This window comes from Sminthopsis crassicaudata, chromosome 4 (assembly GCF_048593235.1).
Source record: "Sminthopsis crassicaudata isolate SCR6 chromosome 4, ASM4859323v1, whole genome shotgun sequence".
Taxonomy (NCBI): Eukaryota; Metazoa; Chordata; class Mammalia; order Dasyuromorphia; family Dasyuridae; genus Sminthopsis; species Sminthopsis crassicaudata.
Genome location: NC_133620.1, coordinates 352,450,645 through 352,472,126, shown reverse-complemented (window position 1 = coordinate 352,472,126; position 21,482 = coordinate 352,450,645). Strand labels below are relative to the sequence as shown.

The 21,482-nt window shown below is 37.1% G+C and overlaps 1 protein-coding gene across 1 annotated transcript; it reads left to right on the top strand.

Annotated features, from left to right (window-relative positions):
* The first annotated feature begins 2,089 nt into the window (after positions 1-2,089).
* LOC141541353 (keratin, type I cuticular Ha3-I-like) lies at positions 2,090-10,477 on the top strand. Its single transcript, XM_074265493.1, has 7 exons — positions 2,090-2,437; positions 4,574-4,656; positions 5,443-5,599; positions 7,679-7,840; positions 7,954-8,079; positions 9,105-9,322; positions 10,271-10,477. Exons 1-7 carry the CDS (start codon positions 2,090-2,092, stop codon positions 10,407-10,409), a joined length of 1,233 nt encoding a protein of 410 aa, XP_074121594.1. The 3' UTR covers positions 10,410-10,477.
* Positions 10,478-21,482: the final 11,005 nt, after the last annotated feature.

Sequence of the window (21,482 nt, the reverse complement as noted above, 5' to 3'; positions counted from 1 at the left end):
AAATCTGGCCTCAGACTCTTACTGGCTGTGTGACTTTGGGCAAGTCACTTAATTTTGTTTGACTTAGCTTCCTCATCTGTAAAATGAGTTGGGGAAGGAAAGGATAACCACTTCAGTATCTTTGCCAAGAAAACGTCAAATAGGGTCATGAAGAATCCGACATGACTAAAAACCAATTTATTATTATTCTCCCTTTGAAGAACCTCAGCTTTTTCTCCCTTAGAAAAATGAAACATTTTTAAAGCTTCCAATTAGTAGGGAGCTTTATTTGTATAAATTATGTATTATACATATTATATGAATTATATTAAATATTATATTACATGTTCTATTATGCATGTATAACATTACATTCAATTCTATTACATTATATCATATTATATTACATTACACCCTAAAATTTTTTTTGTTAGAGTAGAACCAATCTTTGTCTTCTTTGGTAAGAGAAGCATTATCTCTTTGTTGATAAAATTAAGTTGGGTTTTAAAATGACCTTGTCCATATTTGACATGTTACACAGTTCATTTCCAAGGAGCAACAGCTTTCTATCATCCCTGAACTAAGGTTCAGGTTTGGAGAAGACCAAGGTAGCCGGGAAACAATGGAAAGAGAAGTAGTTCTGAAGTCAGGTGACCTTGGTTTAAATCTTGTTTCTAGCCTGAATAACTTTGGTTAAATAACTCAACCTTTGTGAAGCCAAGTCCTCATTTGTAAATTGAGGAAGCTGAACCAGACTATACCTGAATAGTTTTCCAGATCTTTCTTGCTACCTGTGTGACCTTGGACAGGTCAACTAACCTAAGCTAGTTTCCTCATTTGTAAAATGAGGATGAATGACAGGATCTACAAGGTCATTTCTAGCTATAAATATTTGGGATATACAATGCAAATTTCTGGAATAGTCATGAAGGACAATTATAGAATTGTAGAATCTTTAGAGGTCAGAGCCTCCAATTCTAGTGTTTTCCCTTCTGCATCAACCCTTCCTCAGGGGATAGCTTCCTGGCCGACTTTGCCTGGAAGGAATAGATGACTTTAATAATCCATTTGATCTTAAGATACAATAATCTCCATTATATACCTCAACAACAATACTGTATGAAGATGTATTCTGATGGACGTGGCCCTCTTCAACGAGATGAACCAAATGAGTTCCAATAGAGCAGTAATGAACTGAACCAGCTACACCCAGCGAAAGAACTCTGAGAGATGTCTGTGAGCCACTACATAGAATTCCCAATCCCTCTTATTTTTGTCTGCCTGCATTTTTTATTTCCCTCACAGGCTAATTGTACACTATTTCAAAGTCCTATTCTTTTTGTACAGCAAAATAACTGTTTGGACATGTATACATATATTGTACTTAACTTATACTTTAACATATTTAACATGTATTGGTCAATCTACCATCTGGGGGAGGTGGTGGAGGGAAGGAGGGAAAAATTGGAACAAAAGGTTTTGCAATTGTCAATGCTGTAAAATTACCCATGCATATATCTGGTAAATAAAAAGCTATAATAAAAAAGATACCATAATCTCTACACTGGCATATTCAGGTCTCAGTTATATTTTTTCAGTAGCTTCATCACAAAGATCTTCCAAATTTCAACCCAACAATACTTTAACTTTTTAGAATGGGAAAAAAGAGTCAAGGATGATCAGCTCAGAGTGTATATATGGTGAAGTGTAAAGCCAGCAGCTCTGACCCCAGTCGTTGGGGACACCATGAGATGGAACTGTCCCTCAAGGACCCCACACCCAGTGAATAAGGGGAAGTGATGGGTTGGCCACTTTGAAGGTGAACCATAAAGCTCTTACTTCACCAAGAAATACAATTGGTGAGGAGTCCTGACTTAGCAAGAAGCCCAAGTAAAATCTTTTATGAGGTGAAGGACTCTTCTGAGGTCATTAAATAACAGACTGAGAAGTGCTTCAGAAACATTGCTAGAGGATAAAAAAGGAGAAAATGCTATATACTGTGACCACACCTACAGATGAAAGAATATAAGAAGAACTTAGAATAGGAAGGGGATTCATACAACAGGAAACAGGCAGACTTTGCAGTTCAGGGGACTTGACTGAATTTACCATGCCTTACAATTGCTGCCTTCCCAGCATCAGCTGCCGTACCAGCTGTGCTTCCAGGCCCTGCCTGCCTCCCAGCTGCCATGGCTGCACCCTCCCTGGGGCCTGCAACATCCCCGCCAATATAGGCACCTGTGGCTGGTTCTGTGAGGGCTCCTTCAATGGCAACGAGAAGGAGACCATGCAGTTCCTGAATGACCGCCTGGCCAACTACCTGGAGAAGGTTCGGCAACTAGAGAGGGAGAATGCTGAGCTGGAGTGTAGGATCCGGGAGTGGTGCCAACAGCAGGTCCCCTACGTGTGCCCAGACTACCAGAACTACTTCAGGATCATTGAGGAGCTCCAGCAGAAGGTCAGTCTGATGGCTGATCTCAGCTAATTCATGCATCTGTTGCATGGAGAAAGGAAACAGGCAGAATTATCCAAAATACTACATTTAAGAGAGTTAAGGGAAAAGCTTTAGGGATACTGGGAAAGGCAGGTAGGATCCCATTAGGATCAAGAGAATGATTCAAGATCTTAAATTATAGTAACTTCACATTGTTCTCAGAGGTGTTATCTCATTTAAAAATCATGAAGAATTTCTATTTCATCTTGGCTCAATTACCTTCTGAATTTCATAGCATTTTCATTAATAAACAGTGATCAACATCAGAGGCACTGAATGAAGACCCAAATAATTCATCCTTCTTAAATTGCCAGCTAGTATATAAATTGAACTAGATAATGGATTCTTAACTGGAGTTCTATGAATTTGTTTTATTAGTATTTTGCTTAATATATTTCAACATAATTTTTCCTCCCTTATATTTTATTTTATTCACTTAAGAACATTATTTCAAGAAGGGGTTCATAGGTTTCATTAGACTTCCAAAAGAGGCCATGCCACAGAAAAGGCTCAAAATCACAGCCTTATCAGACTCAAGGATCTGTAATTCCATTGTAGCTGATGTGCGTAAAACTTTAAAGCAGGTAAAGCATAGTTTAGATATTTGGTTTTTACAATAATCCTTGGAGATCTATACTATAGACACTATATCTCCATTTATAAGTTGAGGAAACTGGATTTCAAAGTGGATAAGTGACTTTCCAATGGTTACATAACTAATAAAGTTCCAGAATGGGCTTCAAGCCTGGATTTTTTTTTCAAGACCAGTTATCAATGCAGTCTTTAACATTTAGTCACTTAAGTCTTCTGGGGCTGTTTCATTTTCTGAAAAGTTAGGAGGGTTGACTAGGTGCCTTCTAAGGCCTTCTTCAACCTTAAACTTCCTCTTTAATGCCTCCTATTTTCTTCTGGCCCTGTTTCCATTAACCCCTTGGAGTAGTTGGGGGCAGATTTTTTTCCTTAAATGTCATAAATAAATGGCAGAAAACATCATGGAATTTAAGTGTTATCCAAAGTTATCTCTATGAGATTGGATGCATGAAGCTGAAGATAATCTAATGTGGGGGGGGGAGAAAGAGAATGGGGAAGGGAAGGAATGAGGAAAAGAGAGAGGGAGGAAAGGAGACAGAGACAGAGAGGGAGGGAGGAAAGGAGAGAGAGATAGACAGACAGAGAGAGAGAGAGGGAAGGAGGAAAGGAGAGACACATACAGAGACAGAGAGAGAGACAGAGTGAGAGAGACACAGAGAAAGAAAGAGACAGAGACAGAGACAGAGAGAGAGAAAGGAGAGAGAGACAGAGAGAGAGAGAGAAGGAGAGAGAGAGAGAGAGAAAGAGAGAGAGAGAGAGAGAGAAAGAGAGAGAGATGCAGTTCTGAGTCTGTAGAATAGGAAACTGGTTAATCTAAGTAAGCCCTAGTAATTATGTGCAACTTGGATTGCTGGTGCCATTCCCTTGTGCAAATATTATGTAATATTTCTGGTCTGTGACAAAGAGATGAACTTTTGATTGGCTGTTGGGTTGGAATTAGGGTGCATTCAGGAAACACTAACTACCAGAGTGAATTTTTTTCTCCTTGATGGTATAAGTATGAGAAAGACATTTTGTAAGCCTCTGGATGGGAAAAGGACTTAGGTTGTCTCTTAGATTTGGAGATAATCTAATCTCACCTCCTCATTATACAGCTAAATAAACCTCTCAGACCTGAAGGCTAGAAAAATTAAGAAGTGTGTTCAAAGTCACAGAACTAGCTAGTGGCAAAGTCAGAAATAGAACACAGGGTTCCAGATTCCCATTGAGGTGTATCCTTTCTGTTCTATCATATTACATTTATCTAAAAGCTGAATAATCAATTAATCAATAGAAAAAATTATTAAGTATCTATTAAGTGTGAGAAACTGTGGTAAACAGTGGGGAGACAAAAGACAATGGCTTGCTTCAAGGAATTTACAATCTAATGGATTATGGAAAACAGAATTTGAACTGGAGATGTGATATTGTCATCCATGATGAGAGGATGATAGTTGATTTTTTTTTTGATTTATGAAATGAAGAATTATTTCTAAGTATAATTCAGCTCATACTCATTCATTCCTTTAGATCTTATGCACCAAGGCAGAGAATACCAGGCTGGTGGTGCAGATTGACAATGCCAAGCTGGCTGCTGATGATTTCAGAACCAAGTAAGAAGTTTTGAACAGTATGATTTGCTAAATGAATAGCCTCAACATGTAGTGACTTCTGTATTCCTGTATTCAATTTGACACTAACCCCTCCCCACCGGGGTTAAGTGACTTGCCCAGGGTCACACAGCTAGGAAGTGTTAAGTGTCTGAGAACAGATTTGAACTCGGGTCCTCCTGAATTCAAGGCTGGTGCTCTATCCACTGCGCCACCTAGCTGCCCCCTGCATTCCTGTATTCAAACAGAGTCAAAATGATTTATTCCTATTGAGGGTATTTAATCTGGGGCATATACTTTTTCTTTAAAATTTTTTTGATAACTATCTTTCAATGTACTTAGTTTCCTTCATAGTCATATGCATTTTATTTGAAACATTTAAAAACATGGTAGCTAGGTTCTGATTAGTGAGAATAATGAATCCTCTGAAAAGTGGACAAATTATTCAAATTCACACCACACATTTCCACTAGGCTTAAACCAATTACAATACTTTACATAATTATAGCTTTGTATAGTATGAATTTGAGAGCTTTTTATGAGATACATTATTCACACTAATTGGGATGAAGCTGAATTCTAAGAAGGTGGCCTTTTGGCTAGACTAGACTGCCAAAGGAATCTATAAGCTCCAAAAAGTGAAGATTCCTTGGCCTAGGATGGTATCCCTAAATACATTCTGATTCTATATCCTATGCTCCTATGAGACTGGTTTATGAGAGTGGGGGATTTTCCCTTTGTACTTTTGCTTTCTTTGCAAGTCTTTTGACTTCCTTTCACATTTTAAAGGTACCAGACAGAACTGTCCCTACGTCAGCTGGTAGAGGCTGACATAAATGGCCTGCGCAGAATCCTGGATGGGCTGACCCTCTGCAAGTCTGACCTGGAAGCCAAGGTGGAATCCCTGAAGGAGGAGCTGCTCTGTCTCAAGCAGAACCATGAGCAGGTAAGGGAATATTGCCAGACTTAGGTATCTTGTCTAGTGAGAAGGGTCTGACAAGACTATATAGAGGACAGAAGGAAATGCATTTTCTGTGTCCAAGAAAGTAAATATTTCTTGAGCAAGAAATGATCCTTGTTTTAGTCAGTAAACAAACAATTATTAAGCACCTATGATGTGTCATGCATTGTGTAAAGTTCTATGGATCTAAAGAAAGGAAAGACAGTGGAGGTACATGAAGAGCTCATTAGAGAATAATTAATCCACTCTGCTTTGTTGGCATAAAGAAACGTGGTCATGAAATGCAGTTGGTTAAATATATATCTGATAGCTTCATAGTACTCATTAAGCTTAGCATCTGCACCAATTCAGAGATCAGCAAAATTTCTTTGAGCAGCAGGAGACAAGCCAAGTCTTTCATATTATAATTAACCTGAATGTAGTAAGCATGAAATCTTGGTCCCAAAGTCCCTGTATGAAAATCATGACTAAAAATTGGGCATAGAGTCTTGTAAAGAATAGAAACTAGAAAAACATTCTCAATAACATCAATAAATATTTTCTACAAAAGGCAATGATAATAACACTGTAAGTCTTATAAGATTGGCAAAGTGTTTGATATTTGAGAAGTAGGTACTACAAACTATTGATCCCATTTTCCTATTGGAGAAACCAAAGTTCAGATGAATTGTCCAGGATTAGTTACATAATGAGCACTTATTAATCAAATACTATGAGTCAGGAAGAGTAGCTAGACAGCATTATGGATAAGTGTGGGACCTGGAGTTAAAAAGATCTCAATTTAAATTCAGGCTCAGACACTTACTATATATAATTCTGAGCAAGTCACTTAATCCTGTTTGCCTTGGTCTCCTCATCTATAAAATGAGCTGGAGAAGTCAACAGCAAATCATTTCTCTTTGACAAAAAAAACCCCAAATGGGATCATGAAGAGACACAATTGAAATGACTGAACAACAATAAAAATGTATCAGATACTGTGCTAAGTTTTGGTAACACAAGGAAAGGCAAAAACTTAATCCCTGATTTTAAAGAATTTATATTTAATGTAATTATGTACATTCAAGATTTATATGGAATGGGTAGGAGGTGAGCTGAAAAGCTTCCCCATGAAGCTAGTGATGATCCAAAGAAAGTTTTGAATCTAGCTTACTCTTGAGTATATGTCCACTCAATCTTCCTTCTATTAGTATTCTCAGATAATGAAAAAGATGTTGATGGTCCTGAGGATGGTGATAGTGAAAAAGACCGTACTGAGGAAGAGTAAGAGTAACAAGGAAGAAAAAAATAGGAGGAAGAGATGCCAGACTCCAGGAGATAGTAAATACTGAAGGAAAACCTGGAATAAATGGCAATGAATAAATTGTTTTTATCATTTTAGAAAGGGTATGATATAATGAATTAAGAGCCAGTGAACCCCAGGAAGGCCCATGTACAAATCTTGTCTTAAATACATATTGAGGGACCTTGGGCAAGTATAATGGCTTATAGTCATTGGGTGCCAGTGAATGGACTTGAACCCAGTAGACAAGTTACAGTGCTCCAGGAAAATCTTGGAGACTATAATTTCAAGCCCAGTTGCTGACATGTATGAGTAAAAGGAGTTTCATTACCTGGGAAATCCTTATACTAATGAAATCATAAGATCAGAACTTATTCCTATCTTTCTCGTGAGTCATGGAGATGGTGACATAATGGATGGACTGTTGAAGTCAGAAAAGGGCAAGTTAAAATCCTGCTTTTGCTATTTACTAAGTGTGTAACCTTGGGCAAATGATTTAGCCCATCTCTCTCCCATTCTTAACCTATCTTCCCATTTATAAAATGGGGACAATAATAGTATTCATCTTGTAGGGTTATAGTGTGAATTATTGTATGAAAAAAATGACTAAGCAAATACTATTACTATTTTCTTCAAGCTTTATGTTCCCAGAGAGCTGAAAAGCTTAATTACTGCTTCAAGGGGAAAAAAAAAAAACTTGATGTGTTTAATAATAATGCTCTTATAAGAGACTTTATGAGCAGCCTCATTTCTGCTGGGTTCCTCCCTTTTTTCTTCCGTAGGAAGTCAACACCCTACGATGCCAGATTGGGGAGAGACTCAATGTGGAGGTAGACGCTGCTCCAACTGTGGACCTGAACAGGGTGCTGAATGAGACTCGGTGTCAGTATGAGACTGTGGTGGAGAACAACCGCAGAGATGTGGAGGAATGGTTCACCACTCAGGTGAGGATGTAGTACACTTCCTCTAATTCACCAGAATGTCAGGCAGAATTTGTCAGTCCATCTTCACCAGCTGCCTCAACAAACTTCCTGACCAAAACCGATTTCTTTTTCAGACAGAGGAATTGAACAAGCAGGTGCTGTCCAGCTCAGAACAGCTGCAGAGTTGCCAGGCAGAGATCATTGAGTTGAGACGCACTGTCAATGCTCTGGAGATTGAATTGCAAGCTCAGCACAACCTGGTGGGTTGCCCCTTGGCTTTGAGTTCACCTTGTGACTCCAGATGAAACAATCAATCAAACAATCAATGAGTCCACAAGCATTTTTTCTGTACCTACAATTCACCAGGCATTCTGTTAGGTGCTGGGGATAAAAACAAAAGACAAAGAATCAAAGAGTTCTTTCTCTCAAGTTGCTTACATTCTATTAGAAGAAATAACACACACACACATACACATATATATATATGTGTATGTGTGTGTGTATATATATATATGTATATATATATATACACACACACATATATATATATATGTACTTTTGTAAGAGAAGGGAAGATGCTAGCAATTGGAGGGGATCAGGAAAGACTTCTTATAGAACAAAGAACTAAGCCTGGGAATAGATTTCAAGGGTCTTTGAATTTAACTGAAGAAAAATATTTTAATTTTCACTCACATCTAACTGAAATTTATCATTTCCTTCAATTACTTAAAGACATGATTCTGGAAAAAGGTCCATAGATTTCACAACACACACACACACACACACACACACACACACACACACACACACACACACACACATACACCCCCCCACCCCCACAAAATTAAGAATCTTGGTTATAGATAAAAGGCTTGGCTAAAGATTGATAAGGATTTTAAGAGATGCAGGTGAGGAGTGATTGTATTCTCGGCAAAGGGGGGAAATAAGATAGGGTATCATGTATTGAGACAGCAAAAAAACCAGGTTGGCTGGATCAGATGGTGGGTAAATATCAGATAATGAGACTGAAGAAGTGAGTGAAAGCTATGTATAAAGGGTATTAAATGCCAAACAGAAGGGGCTTGTATTTTTTCTTAAGGAGAATAGAGAAGCACTGGATAGATAAAGATAGAAAAACAAGTAATGTTCACAGGGAGACATCTGATTTTTTTCTTATTTATCATCTTTATAAGGTGACTATGAAACTTAGGGAGACATTTTTGGAAGTGTCTTACAAAGCCTTGAATAAATGACCTGATATTCTTTTCTGTCCTTCATCACAGAGAAATTCCTAGAGAACACCCTGACAGAAACTGAAGCTCGTTACAGCTCCCAGCTGTCCCAGGTACAGTGCATGATAACCAATGTGGAACACCAGCTGGCTGAGATCCGTGGTGACCTAGAGAGGCAGAACCAAGAGTACCAGGTCCTTCTGGATGTCAGAGCACGGTTAGAGTGTGAGATTTCCACGTACCGTGGCTTGCTGGAGAGTGAGGATTGCAAGTAAGTCATCCTGTGGATTTTGGACAAAGCAACATATGTGATTCCAAATTATGACCAAAATCTAAAGCAAAGGGACCCAAAGAGCAAGAAATTTGTTACCAAAGTTTGAAAATGTTAATCTGTCTGCATGGCCTTTCAGAGTATGTTGTTGGGAAGAAAATGTCCACATTATTTGCTCTCCTTCCCCGATTTAATTTTTTAGAAATGTCCTTATCATTCATTGTAGTAAAAAAAATACCTTCCACAGAAAATAACAATTTTGGCTGTCTTTATCAGTGAGAGGTCTCCTTATAAGCTTCCAAGACCCTGGATAAGTTCAGTAACTTGAAATCAATAAGACTTGGGTCCAAACGCTACTTTAGAGACACTCATTAGCTGTGTGATCATGGGTCAATAACTTAAACTTTCTGTGTCCTTGGTCCTTTCCTCATTTGTAACAAGAGCAGCTCGGACTCAATAGCTTCTAAGGTTCCAACTATGATTATAGGTCCTATCATTTCTCATGTAGAGGAAGAAATGCATTTTTAGTATTGGAAAGTTGCTTTGAACATTGAGAAGTTAAGTGACTTGTCCAGAATCACTCACTCAACATATGTTAGAGGTAGGAATTAAAGTCAGATCTTCTCAACTTTAATACCAGTTCTCTGAATTGAAAGTTATGTTGGGAGTTTGATGCATACCTAGATAGCATAAAATGGTATCTTCCAAGGGAGTGATGCCATCTTAGGTAACTAAGCATATGTCAAACCCCCACTATACAGGGTTAACAGTCAATTCATTAGAGAATTAAATCCAGATTATCAGTGCTATGCCTTGATTTTTATATGACAAATAGAGAATATGTATATGTGATAATGTATATTTTTTTGATTGTATTACTGTCCACATTATACTTGTTGGTGAGGAAATGATTCTTATATTTACATTTCCATAATTTTGTCTCCCCAGGCTTCCCTGCAATCCCTGTGCTACCACCAATGCTTGTGGCAAGCCCATTGGCCCCTGCCCAATCAGCAATCCATGTGTCCCCTGCACACCTTGTATGCCTCGTTCTCGTTGCGGTCCTTGTAATTCCTTTGTACACTAAGTTTCCCAACATCCCTCAGAGAGTGGAGGACAGAGGGTCATTTGTTCCCAACCTTTCATCCAACCTCCTCTCACAGTGATTATATCCTGCCAAATAGAAGAGGCCAAAGAAAGATTAGAAAGAAATGGGCACAAATTTTCACAAAAATTGTCCATGATTCGAAGAGACTAGAATTTGCTGGTTTTACACATTGAAGTTTCATGTTCCTGGAGGTTTTTGATTTTCAGATGTTTGAAGATTATTCCCTTCAGAAAATGTCATCTCCTCTGTTGCTTTAACCTCTCCTATTTTCCTTGCGGTTCCCCTGTCATGCTTCTAATAAACTTCTACCTTTGCAAAGCACTGATGATTCTCATGTATATTCATTCTTTCCAAAGTGTATGATGTTTATATTTCATAAAAAGCCACTTGAAAGCAAAGGGTTAGTCACTACTCTGGGTTTACAAGTAGTCATCGTCATGAATAACTCTCGTTAACAAAACAGGCTTTGAGATACCTTAAAGCACTGCATGAAACTGCATGAAAAAAGCTCCCTGATCTGAGTAGGACAAGTACTTCAGTGGATTGTAGCTTGTTTTAGTAAGATTTCCCCAAAAGATATTTTTGGTAAGAACTTTCCCATCCATTGGAGACATCTTGGCAGAGATACTGGAATAGTTTGCCATTTCCTTCACTGTCTCAGTTTAAAGATGAGGAAACTCAAGCAAATGGGGTTAAATGACTTGCTCAGGCCCATATAGCTAAGAAATGTCTGAGGCCAGATTTGAAATCAGATAGATGAATTTTACTGACTCTAAAGTCTGGCACTCCAACCACTGTACCATCTAGCTACCCAAATGAGTGGAACCTTTTCATAGTAATCTCCACAGGAAGCTAGACACATTCCAAGGATTATACCAGTATTCAAAATGTGCTGGAAATATCTTTTGGGGAAATCTTTTCAGAATTTATGGCAGGTTAATAGTAGCAAATCTATGTTTTTTTTTTCTTTTTTTTTTCTGAGCTGTTTTTAACCCTTTGGAATCACCAGAAATCAAATCATGGAAAACCAAGTCTAGTGAATGAGGTGGGTCATGAAGTTGAGTAAATCTCTTTTGGGTCCTAAAAAGAGGTATGACAAGAAGATAATAAGGAGAAGTCTTACATGGGGATAAAGGTCTAAAGGTCATTCTTAAAGAATTCCAAGTGTGTTGGGACCAGAATTCCAGAATTGTGAGTCTTCAGATACCATTTTCATCATTACCCAATGAGCCATGAACCATTAAAGAAATTTTGATTCCTGTATGTCAATATAATTGGTTTTTATTTTTGATCATATGCATTTTCTTACGTCTTTAAAATATTATTTCCAGGGTTTCACTACACTTCCAAAAGGGCGTTTAGCACAAAAAGATTAAGAACCTTTGATCGATCTAGAACAAAAGATCTATTGATTTAAATCAAAAGATCCATTGTAAACCTAACAAGTTTACTAACAAGTAAGGGGAAGCCTCTTACTTCCTAGGATAACCCATTCCATTTATAGATAGCTCTTCTTGTGAGGAAATTCTTTCTTATAGCAAGTCCAAATTATCCCACCCCATCCATCGGATAATTCTTCAATATTTTAACTTTCCCTCCCCACTCTCCAATCTCCCCTTCCTCCCCACCTTTTCTATTTTTCTCTTTCTTTCTCTTCCCTTCCCTTTCTCATTTCTCTCATTTTCCTCTTTTTCTCTTGTTCTCTTCTGTCCTATCCTATCCTCTCATTTCTTCTTCTTTTCTTATCTCTCTATTCCTCTTTTTTTTCTCTCTTCTCATTGTCTTCCTTCTCCTGACCTCAAAACTTTTTGTTTCTTGACTCATTTCCAATATTACTGGAATAACTTTATAGCTTCTCATGGTAATTACTTCAATGGTGACTTTTCCCCCCAAACATCTTCAGCTGATTGATGTATGAAATTCTACCATCAGAAAAGTATTTGTTTTTTTTAAAAAAGCTTTCCCTCCCTGAATCTCATTTGATCTCACAGGTTCTGGAATGCTTGTAAATAAAATTAGCATCACTACTCTTGAGTCCCAACTTCTTTATGCCAAAGTATGAGAGGCTGACAGCATGACATAATTTCTTTAGCCACAAGAAAGTATCTTCCCTTCTGTCATTAGGCAAGCATAGATGCTCAGGACGAAGGTCCATTAGTTGTCTCTTTGCTGATCGCTGTCATTCTAGTTTAGGAGTCTAGAAGATGTCATTTGCAATGAGGGACATGAATTATAGCTGTCATGCTTCAGGGATTAAGTAGCATGAGGAGAAGCCCACCCTCTAACCCTGTTATCTTTCCCCTTCCCCTTTCAGTCTCTTTCCAACACAGAATTGAAATGTTGGTGCTAATGGAAACATCTAGGTAAGGAAACCTCTAACTCTAACATTCTTAACAATGCTCCAGTCCCCAAATTCCCTTCACATCCTTAATGTGAATTCATAATATCATTAGATCATATACATGGACTAAAACAAAGCTACTTAAAGTGTGGGTCACAGCCCCATATGTGTGTGAAAAATTTGGCAGTAGTAAAAAGGATCAAATATTCTGTCAAGATTTAATTCTTTACATAAAAATAAGCATATCCATCTCATTAGTATGCAAATTTGCTTTCATCTTCAATAAATGGTAAAAATATATTTATAATAAATGTTTTAAAATAAATTTTATGATATTAATAAATGTTTGATTGGTATACCTATTTTATGTACCTATATATCCGGGATTGCGTAAAAATTTCTCAGATGAAAAGGGATTGCCTGTGGAAATAATTAAGAAGCCTTCTTTGTAATTTTGTTTTAGTTAGCAGGAGCCATGGCCAGTAGTCATGACTTATATCTTGCCAAAGGATTCTAATGACTTTAGAGGAGAGAATGAGGCTTATGACTTTGCATATACCTGACTAGTTTAAATCCAATGCACTTGCAAATCAAGACATGACCTTACTGAGATGTTACTGGTCCTCTTCCAGAAAGAAGGACAAACAACAATAATAACTGATTATCCCTGTGGGGTTTCAATCAATTAATCAATCAGTCTACCAATTAGCAAGCATTTAATAAGTACCTACCATGTGCCAGGTGTTGTTCCAGATGCAAGGATACAAAGACAAAAGTGAAAACAATCTGTCCTCAAGGACCTTACAATTCAGTCAGGCATTTACCCTCCTCCCAATACAAAAAAGTTAAATGTAATTTAAGGGGAAGATGCTACCAAACTAGTGGTGGAGTGGGTAATCACTCGAGATCAATCTTCATCTAACATATGTGATGTAAAAATGATCTTTTTGGCATATTTATAAAGCATAGGTATGTCTCTGTCACTGTCCTGCTCAATAAACCTCAGTGGTTCCCTAGTGCCTCTAGGATAAAATACAAACTTCTTTTTTAGGTACCTAAGCCTTAGGCAACCTGAATCTCCAAACTCTCTTTCCACATCATTCCCTTTACCACATTCTGTGGTTCAGCCAAACTGATTTTCTTGCTCTTCCTCAAGAAGATACTTCAATTCTTGCCTCCAAAATCCTCCATAGATTGAGCATACTTCCCCTTTACCAACATCTTTTCATATTCTTAGCTTTCTCCAGAGCTCAGGTACCACTTCTTACATAGGCTACCTCTAGGAGCTTTTTTCCTAACCTCCCTTCAATTCACTTGCATTTATTTTGTATGCATTTTGTATGTGAGAGATACTGTGGCATAGAGCAAAACTTCCTGACTTGTGGGCTGGAAATCCCAGATGAGGTGATGTAACTGAATGTGGGGGGTAGGTGAAAAATTTAGCAACAATAAAAGATATCAAATATTCTTCTAAAATTTAATTCCTTACATAAAATAAAAGCACATTCATCTGAATAGTATGCAAATTTGTTTTCATCTTTAATAAGTGGTAAAATTATATATATATCAAAGAATTGTTTTTAAATTTTAAAATAAATTTCTTTATGATTTATTATCAATAAATGTTTGCTTTATATATTTATTTTATATATCTCCATATTTAGAGTCATGTAAAAAATTCTGGGGTGAAAAGGAGTGGGGAGTGGAAAAAAGTTTAAGAAGCTCTCCTGTGGAGCAAGAGGACCAGGATTCACACTTAGAAAGATCTGCCTCTGATGTTTAATTAACTGTGTGGACAAATCACTGAACTTCTCAGAGCTCTGGGCAACATTCTAACACTACAAGCTAAGTCTTGATTAGAGTAAATAATATATCCTATGAAGTGGGCTCATATATTCAAATTCATACTATTCAAAGTTATAATTATGTAAAATATAATTGATTGCAAGTCAGTAGAAATATAAAATCAGAATTTGAATAATGTGACCACTTCAGGGATGCATTATTCAAACCAATGGGGATTTAGCTCATATAAGATACAGAACAGGAAATAGCCTGCGGGGTTAGAGGAATTTTTCTCCTCAAGAGTTACCTAATAACAGTGAAATCACAGTCACAATTTTTTAAAAAAATGCTATCTACTTCAGAGAAAGTACTAATTTTTTTTTTTTAATACAGACTGAAGCATACTAGTTTTTCTTCCTTCCTTCCTTCCTTCTCCCCTTGTTCCCTCCCTCCTTTCCCTTTTTCTTTTTCTATTTTTGTTCAAATCTTTATAAAAAATGACTAATATAATATTTTACATAATTGCATATTCGTAACTCAGATTACTTATGTCTCAGGGAGGGAAAAGAGTAGGGAGAGAAGGAGGGGTATAAATTGGAACTCAAAACTTTAAAAAATGTTTAAAATTGTTTTAGCATATAATTGGGGAAAATAAAATATTATTAAAATGCATGCATCTATATGTATACATGTTGTTTCTTCTGCCAGCTGTCAATCAGCCTGATTGGTAGAAGTTTGCTCTGAATTAACATTTTTTTTTCTTCATCAAATCAAGCCTTGATTTGATTCTTGTCAGTTTTCTGAGGTTTAAATGTCCACGCTGGTAATTGAATTGAGCTGGCTTCAACAAGCCCTTGGCCTGATATATACGATATTCTTAAGGGCAGGGATAATTATTTTTCCTCTTTGTAAAATCAGTGCTTGGCAGTGTCTGTCACATAAATATTACATTATTAATATTTGTTGATGCTGCTGACATTCACCAATCTCATCTTTAAATTTATCAGGAATGAGGAATCAACACATATTCTGGGAGTCTTCTCCTCTGCCTCTGAACTTAAATCCGCCACTAACTCTCTTTGTGTGGTTTTAGGCAAGATACTTCCTCTTTCTTTGCATCAGTTTCCTTAATAATCCAATGAGAAATTTGAGTTAGGTGTTCTCTAAATTCCCTTCTCTAAATTCTAAATTCATTATAAATTCATTATAAAATGGTTCTTTCAAAGGGATTTTGGGACTTTCAATGGAGATGATAGTCTAGCAGTTGTAAAATTAGAAGAGATGTCAAAGCCAGTTAGTCCAATTCTCATTTTATAATGGAGGAAAGAGAAGTTGAGAGAGTTTGTGTGATTTGTCCAAGGTCACAAAGCTGGTAAATAGGCAATCATGATTTGAACTTGGGCTGACTGATTCCAAAGCCATTCTTTTCCAAAAAATGGAAACTCAAAACATTCTTTTCAAGCCCCTCTCAAGACTTCATATAATACACACACACACACACACACACACACACACACACACACATACACTATATTCCTTTCAATGTCTTTTCAAATGTCTATACATGAAGAGGGTGCAGAAAGAGGTGGTATTATAATATTAAATTTATATTATAATACCACCTCTTTCTGCACCCTCTTCATGTATAGACTTACACTGTTCCTAGTAGAGTATGAGGTCCTTTAGGGCAGGGAAATTTTTATTTTTATTTTGTTCATTTTTCTGTCTCCAGTGCCTATCATAGTATCTTCCACAAGTTATCTGTTTAATAAATGCTCATTGGATTGGGCGAGTGGGAAATATTTTTCCATAGGCTTCTATATATTCATCTGTTGATTAACAATAAAGATAGCAATAATGATTAACAATAACAATAATGACCAGAACCTAATAGGGTTCTTGATTTCCTTGGTGCTCTTTCTGGGGTTCCCTCAAAGGTTAAAGGGAGCTCAGGGAGGGCATAAGGATGAACACTCATCAAGCTGTAGCCTTTGTTTCTGTAATGACTGGTGTCTTAGATCTCTAGTGATATTTAATTAGCACACTGCAATAATGGCCTTTGCTTGGCTTCTTTGGAAATCTTTTAATGTCTATTTTTTTCTTCCTGCCCAATCTGGTACAAGTAATTAGCCAATGACAGAGGTCAGTCCTTTTGGTCTGATTAATTGAAACATACTAGCTGTATAAAATAATAAAAAGTCAGGAAGAAAACAAAGGGAATATAGAAACATCTTTAGAAGCAGTTTAAAGGATTCTCAAAGCATAGATTTGGTTTATAAGTTATAAGTTGACATTTCCATTTTTTTTCCTGATTTGACATTTGCAATATAATTCATATTTAGGACTGAAAACAACTTTAGAGTTCACCTAGTCCAATCCCCTTGTTTTATAGATGAGGAAACTGAGGCCCACAGAAGTTGGAACTTTCTTAGAGGTCACATGGCTAGTAAATATTTGAGATAGAAATTGAACCTTCCATGTCCACTATACCAGTGGTGATAAAGTCAAATAGAAACAGTGGCCTAAACTGTGGTCCCATAAACATAAAGATCTCTATGGAGCACGTATTGACTTAGAAAACTGCATTTTTATATTTTACATGTTTTATTGTATTTCTATTTTTGTTACCAGTTTTCCAATTACATTTTAATGTTTTGGGCTGTGGTGGAGAGTATTGTGAATCATAAGATGCCTGTAGACTGTCTTTCCATCCATCTAGTTATTCTTTTAGTCATCTATCTGTCCATCCATACTAGTCTTGTCAAGGTGAACTGAGATATTAACCCCCTTCTTCAATTCTTTCTGATCATTAATCTAGCCATTGGTACCTACCTACATCAATGATAAAAGGGGCAGGTGAAGAAGCACAGATTTCTAGATAGGAAAACACCTCTGAAGTCATCTAGACTAGGGCCCTAAAAACTCAAATGGTTGTCCAGTCTCTACTGCAAAGCTCCTAGAGAGGAGACACCTGCCATCTCTTCCAATGAGCCAGCCCCTTTCACATTTGGATAGCCCTAGGTTCAAAAACTATTTTGTTTCTGAAGCAAACTAAAATCTGCCTCTCTACACTTCCTAACCACTGACTCTAGATTCTCTGGAGTCAAGCAGAACAATAATCCATCTTTCAATGTCTCCAAGTTTTCTTTCTCTGGATTAACAATCCTTACTTTCTTAAAACGATCCCATTCATCTATTTATTCATCCATTTCTCTATTTCTTTATTAATCTATTTTCCAATTTATTTAATCATTTCTATGTATCCATTCATTCATATATGTTCATCTTTCTATCTATCTACCGTGTTTCCCCGATAATAAGACACTGTCTTATTATTTTTTTGGGACTAAAAAACACCAGAGGGCTTATTTTCAGGGGAGGGCTTATTTTATCCTCCATCATGCCCCTTTTATCCTCCATCATGCCCCTTTTATCCTCCATCATGCCCATTTTAGCCTCCATCATGCCCCTTTTAGCCTCCATCATGCCCCCTGAGTGCTTATTTTATTCTCCATCGCTTACTGAACTTACCGAGTTTTTAGATGGTCCTGTCTCAGCTCTACTCCGCGGCGCTGCTCTCAGTAGCGCCAGCAAGCAAATCACCAGGGAAGAAGAGGATGACGCGCTCACTGCTGCAGCTCTGATTGGATGCAGCTCGGAGCGCGACGTGCGTTTCACCCGGGAGGGGAGGGCGGCGCTGCTTACTGAAGGTACCGCTACGCAGCATATAGCGCAGGGGATCACCATGATGACCGTTTTCATAGTAAGTTCGATAGGGCTTATTTTCGGGGGAGGGCTTATTTTAGCGGAATATTAAAGAGTATGTGGGTGTCTTATTTTCAGGATAGGTCTTATTATCGGGGAAACACGGTATCTATCTATCTATCTATCTATCTATCTATCTATCTATCTATCTATCTGTATATCCTCCTGTTCTCTCACCATCTTACTTGCCTTCATCGAGATGTGCTCACAGTTTGCTAATATCCTTCCTAAAACATGGTAAATAGTCTCAACACAATATCTCATATGTGGCCAACAAGAATAGAACACATAGACATGTATTGTTTCATTTATTCTGGAAATAATGTCTCTTTTAGTGTACTATAGGGAAACTAGGTGGCAAAGTGGATAATGTGCTAGGCCTGGAATCAGAAAGATTCATTTTCATGTGTTCAAATTCAACCTCAGACACTTATTAGCTGTACCTCTGGATAAGCCACTTCGCTCTATTTGCCTCAGTTTCTTCATTTGTCAAATGGCTGGAGAAGAAATGGCAAACCATCCAGTATCTTTTCAAGAAAACCCCAATGGGTGTCGTGAAGAGTCTGAAACAACTGGTTGCCAAAGAATTAGGCCATGTTCAGATTTATTCAACTGACAGTACTTCTGTAGTTTTTGTAAGGCTGTGTTGAAGACTTGATATTATTTGCCTGCATATGATTAGGAATGATGTTGGATCTTACTTCTCTTTGTTCTGTTTCACATCCATTAGAACAGGCAATAAAGAGTTCCTCAGCAATCAGCCTGAAGAAAACATCAGGGAAGAGAATGGATTTTCTGTGCATTGCTTTGTTAAGGAAACATGCATCTCCTCAGTAGAATATAAGCTCCTTAAAGTTAGGGACTGTCTCACTTCTCCATTTGTATCTCTGTAGTACCTGACATATTACTTACAAATTGCTTGTGGATTAATAAGCAGTTTTTCACTTAGGCAAATAGATGGTGCAGTGGATAGAGTACCAGATCTGAAACCAGGGAGACTCATCTTCCTTAATTCAAATCTGCCCTCAGATACTACTCGCTGGGTAACTTTGGGTAAATCACTTAACTTTGTTTCAGATCATCTGTAAAATGATTTGGAGCAGAAGATGACAAACCATTTCAATATCTTTGCTAAGAAAAACCCAAATAGGGTCATAATGGAGAACAACTGAACAACAACAAGAAATCTATCTTCTATTTTTATTCTGGTTCTTGTCTTTTCCTTCTGGGTTTGTCTTTACCATACCTAAAGGAAATTCACAGAACCATCTCCCATTTGGTAAATACCATATATCAACATCTACATTTATAAAATGAATTGGGGGTGGATGTTCATTTTTTAAAAATAGTATTTGTAGAAAGTTTGACTATTCTTTTAACCAATGATCTCTCTTCACCCATATAAAAGAATTTATAAAAATTCATTTAACAAATTTACAAACTAATTTACAAAAATTAATTTTTCCTGAATCTTATCTGTACAACTTTCGAAGGTCACTCCATCCTTACTACTCCCTCTCCATCACCATATTTAGTGGTCTTTTCTCCTTCTCACTCTCCTTGTCTTCCCTGAAGCATTTAATTTTGGTGAACACCCTCTCCATTCTCAAATTCTTTTTTCTTCCTTCCCATGAATACATGAAGCTTTCCCCCCCCCCCCTTTTCCTGTTTCTTCTCCCATTTCTCTGATACATGTCCTCTTTCCTCCTTAGTGTGAATATTTCCCAAAGATTCTCATTTGATCTTCACTATTTTCTCTATCTTGGAATTCTCACCTGCTTTTGCTGTTTCATTTTTTTCTATTTAAGTTTGAGCTTAATACTTCTCTCAAGCTCTAAATCTTATATCTCTAATTACTAGTAGGGCATTTTTTTCATTATATATTATAGTAACACTTTAAATTCAGTATATCTAAAATTCATCCTTTCCCCTCCCAACATGACTCTTGTTTGTATTTTATCACTCTCCCACCAATACTTCAAATTAATGATTCAAATTAACAACCATTTATTAAATGCTAATTATGCATTCAAAGAAGAAAACTAAGTGATCCCCAATCTTAAGGTATTTTTTGGAGGAGGGGAAAGGAAGATACAGTGGCATTTATAAAGATAAATGCAAGTAAAATATGAAGTAAATACAAAATAATTGATAGAGGTGATAGCATGAGGAAAAACAGGGAACAGGATAGCACTAACAACCGGTATATATGTGTGTGTGTGTGTGTGTGTGTGTGTGTGTGTGTGTGTGTGTGTGTGTATAAGTAATCAGGAAAGGGCATATGGAAGAGGTAGTACTTGAATTGAACTTTTGAGGAAGATCCAAAAAGTCAGGATGAGGAGCAAGGGCATTTCTGGCATTAGGGACAATTTATGCAAAGGCAGGGAGATGAGAGGTGGAATATCAGGAATGGGAAATACCAACTAGGGCAGTATGACTGGAATATCACATATATGAAGAGGAATAAGGTAAATATATAGAAAGCTCAAACTTTAGTGTTTTCCTGATTTCTCCCTCCCTGCTACCCTGATATTTATCTGGCCATTGAACTTCATTGAGTCTTCAAGAAATTTAAATCTCTCCCTTTCCTTTTTTTGATGTAACTACTCTCATCCAAGTCCTTGTTTCCTTATCACTGTGCATTTATGAAAACCACCTAATAGGTCTGCATGGTTCTAATCTATTGTCCTTAACCCAATCTGAATAATGAAACCAGATAAACCTTTCAAAATTTTTTTTCTCTGATCAAATTACTTCTCTTATTAAGAGCCAATAATGGATCTCCGTGGTTTAAATGCCAACACTTAAGCCTTAAATTCAAGGTCTTTTATAGTTTGGTTCCAAAGTATCTTGCCAACTTGGTCTCCCCCTATTCTTCCACATTTGTTTTTCAAGAATTTTTCAGTTGTTTATGATTCTTTGTGACTTCATATGGGTCTCCATACTGAAATGTTTGCCATTTCCTCCTCTAGCTCATTTTACAATGAAGAAACTGAGTGACTTACTGAGCACCCCTAAGTATTTGATGATAGATTTGAAGTCATGTCTTCCTGACTCTAGACCTAACAATCGATTGTGCTGGCTTCCCTAATATTCTCTTCTATATTATCCTTCCAATTCTAAACCAACCTCTTTGTCTCCTAAACAATAACTTGAAGGAC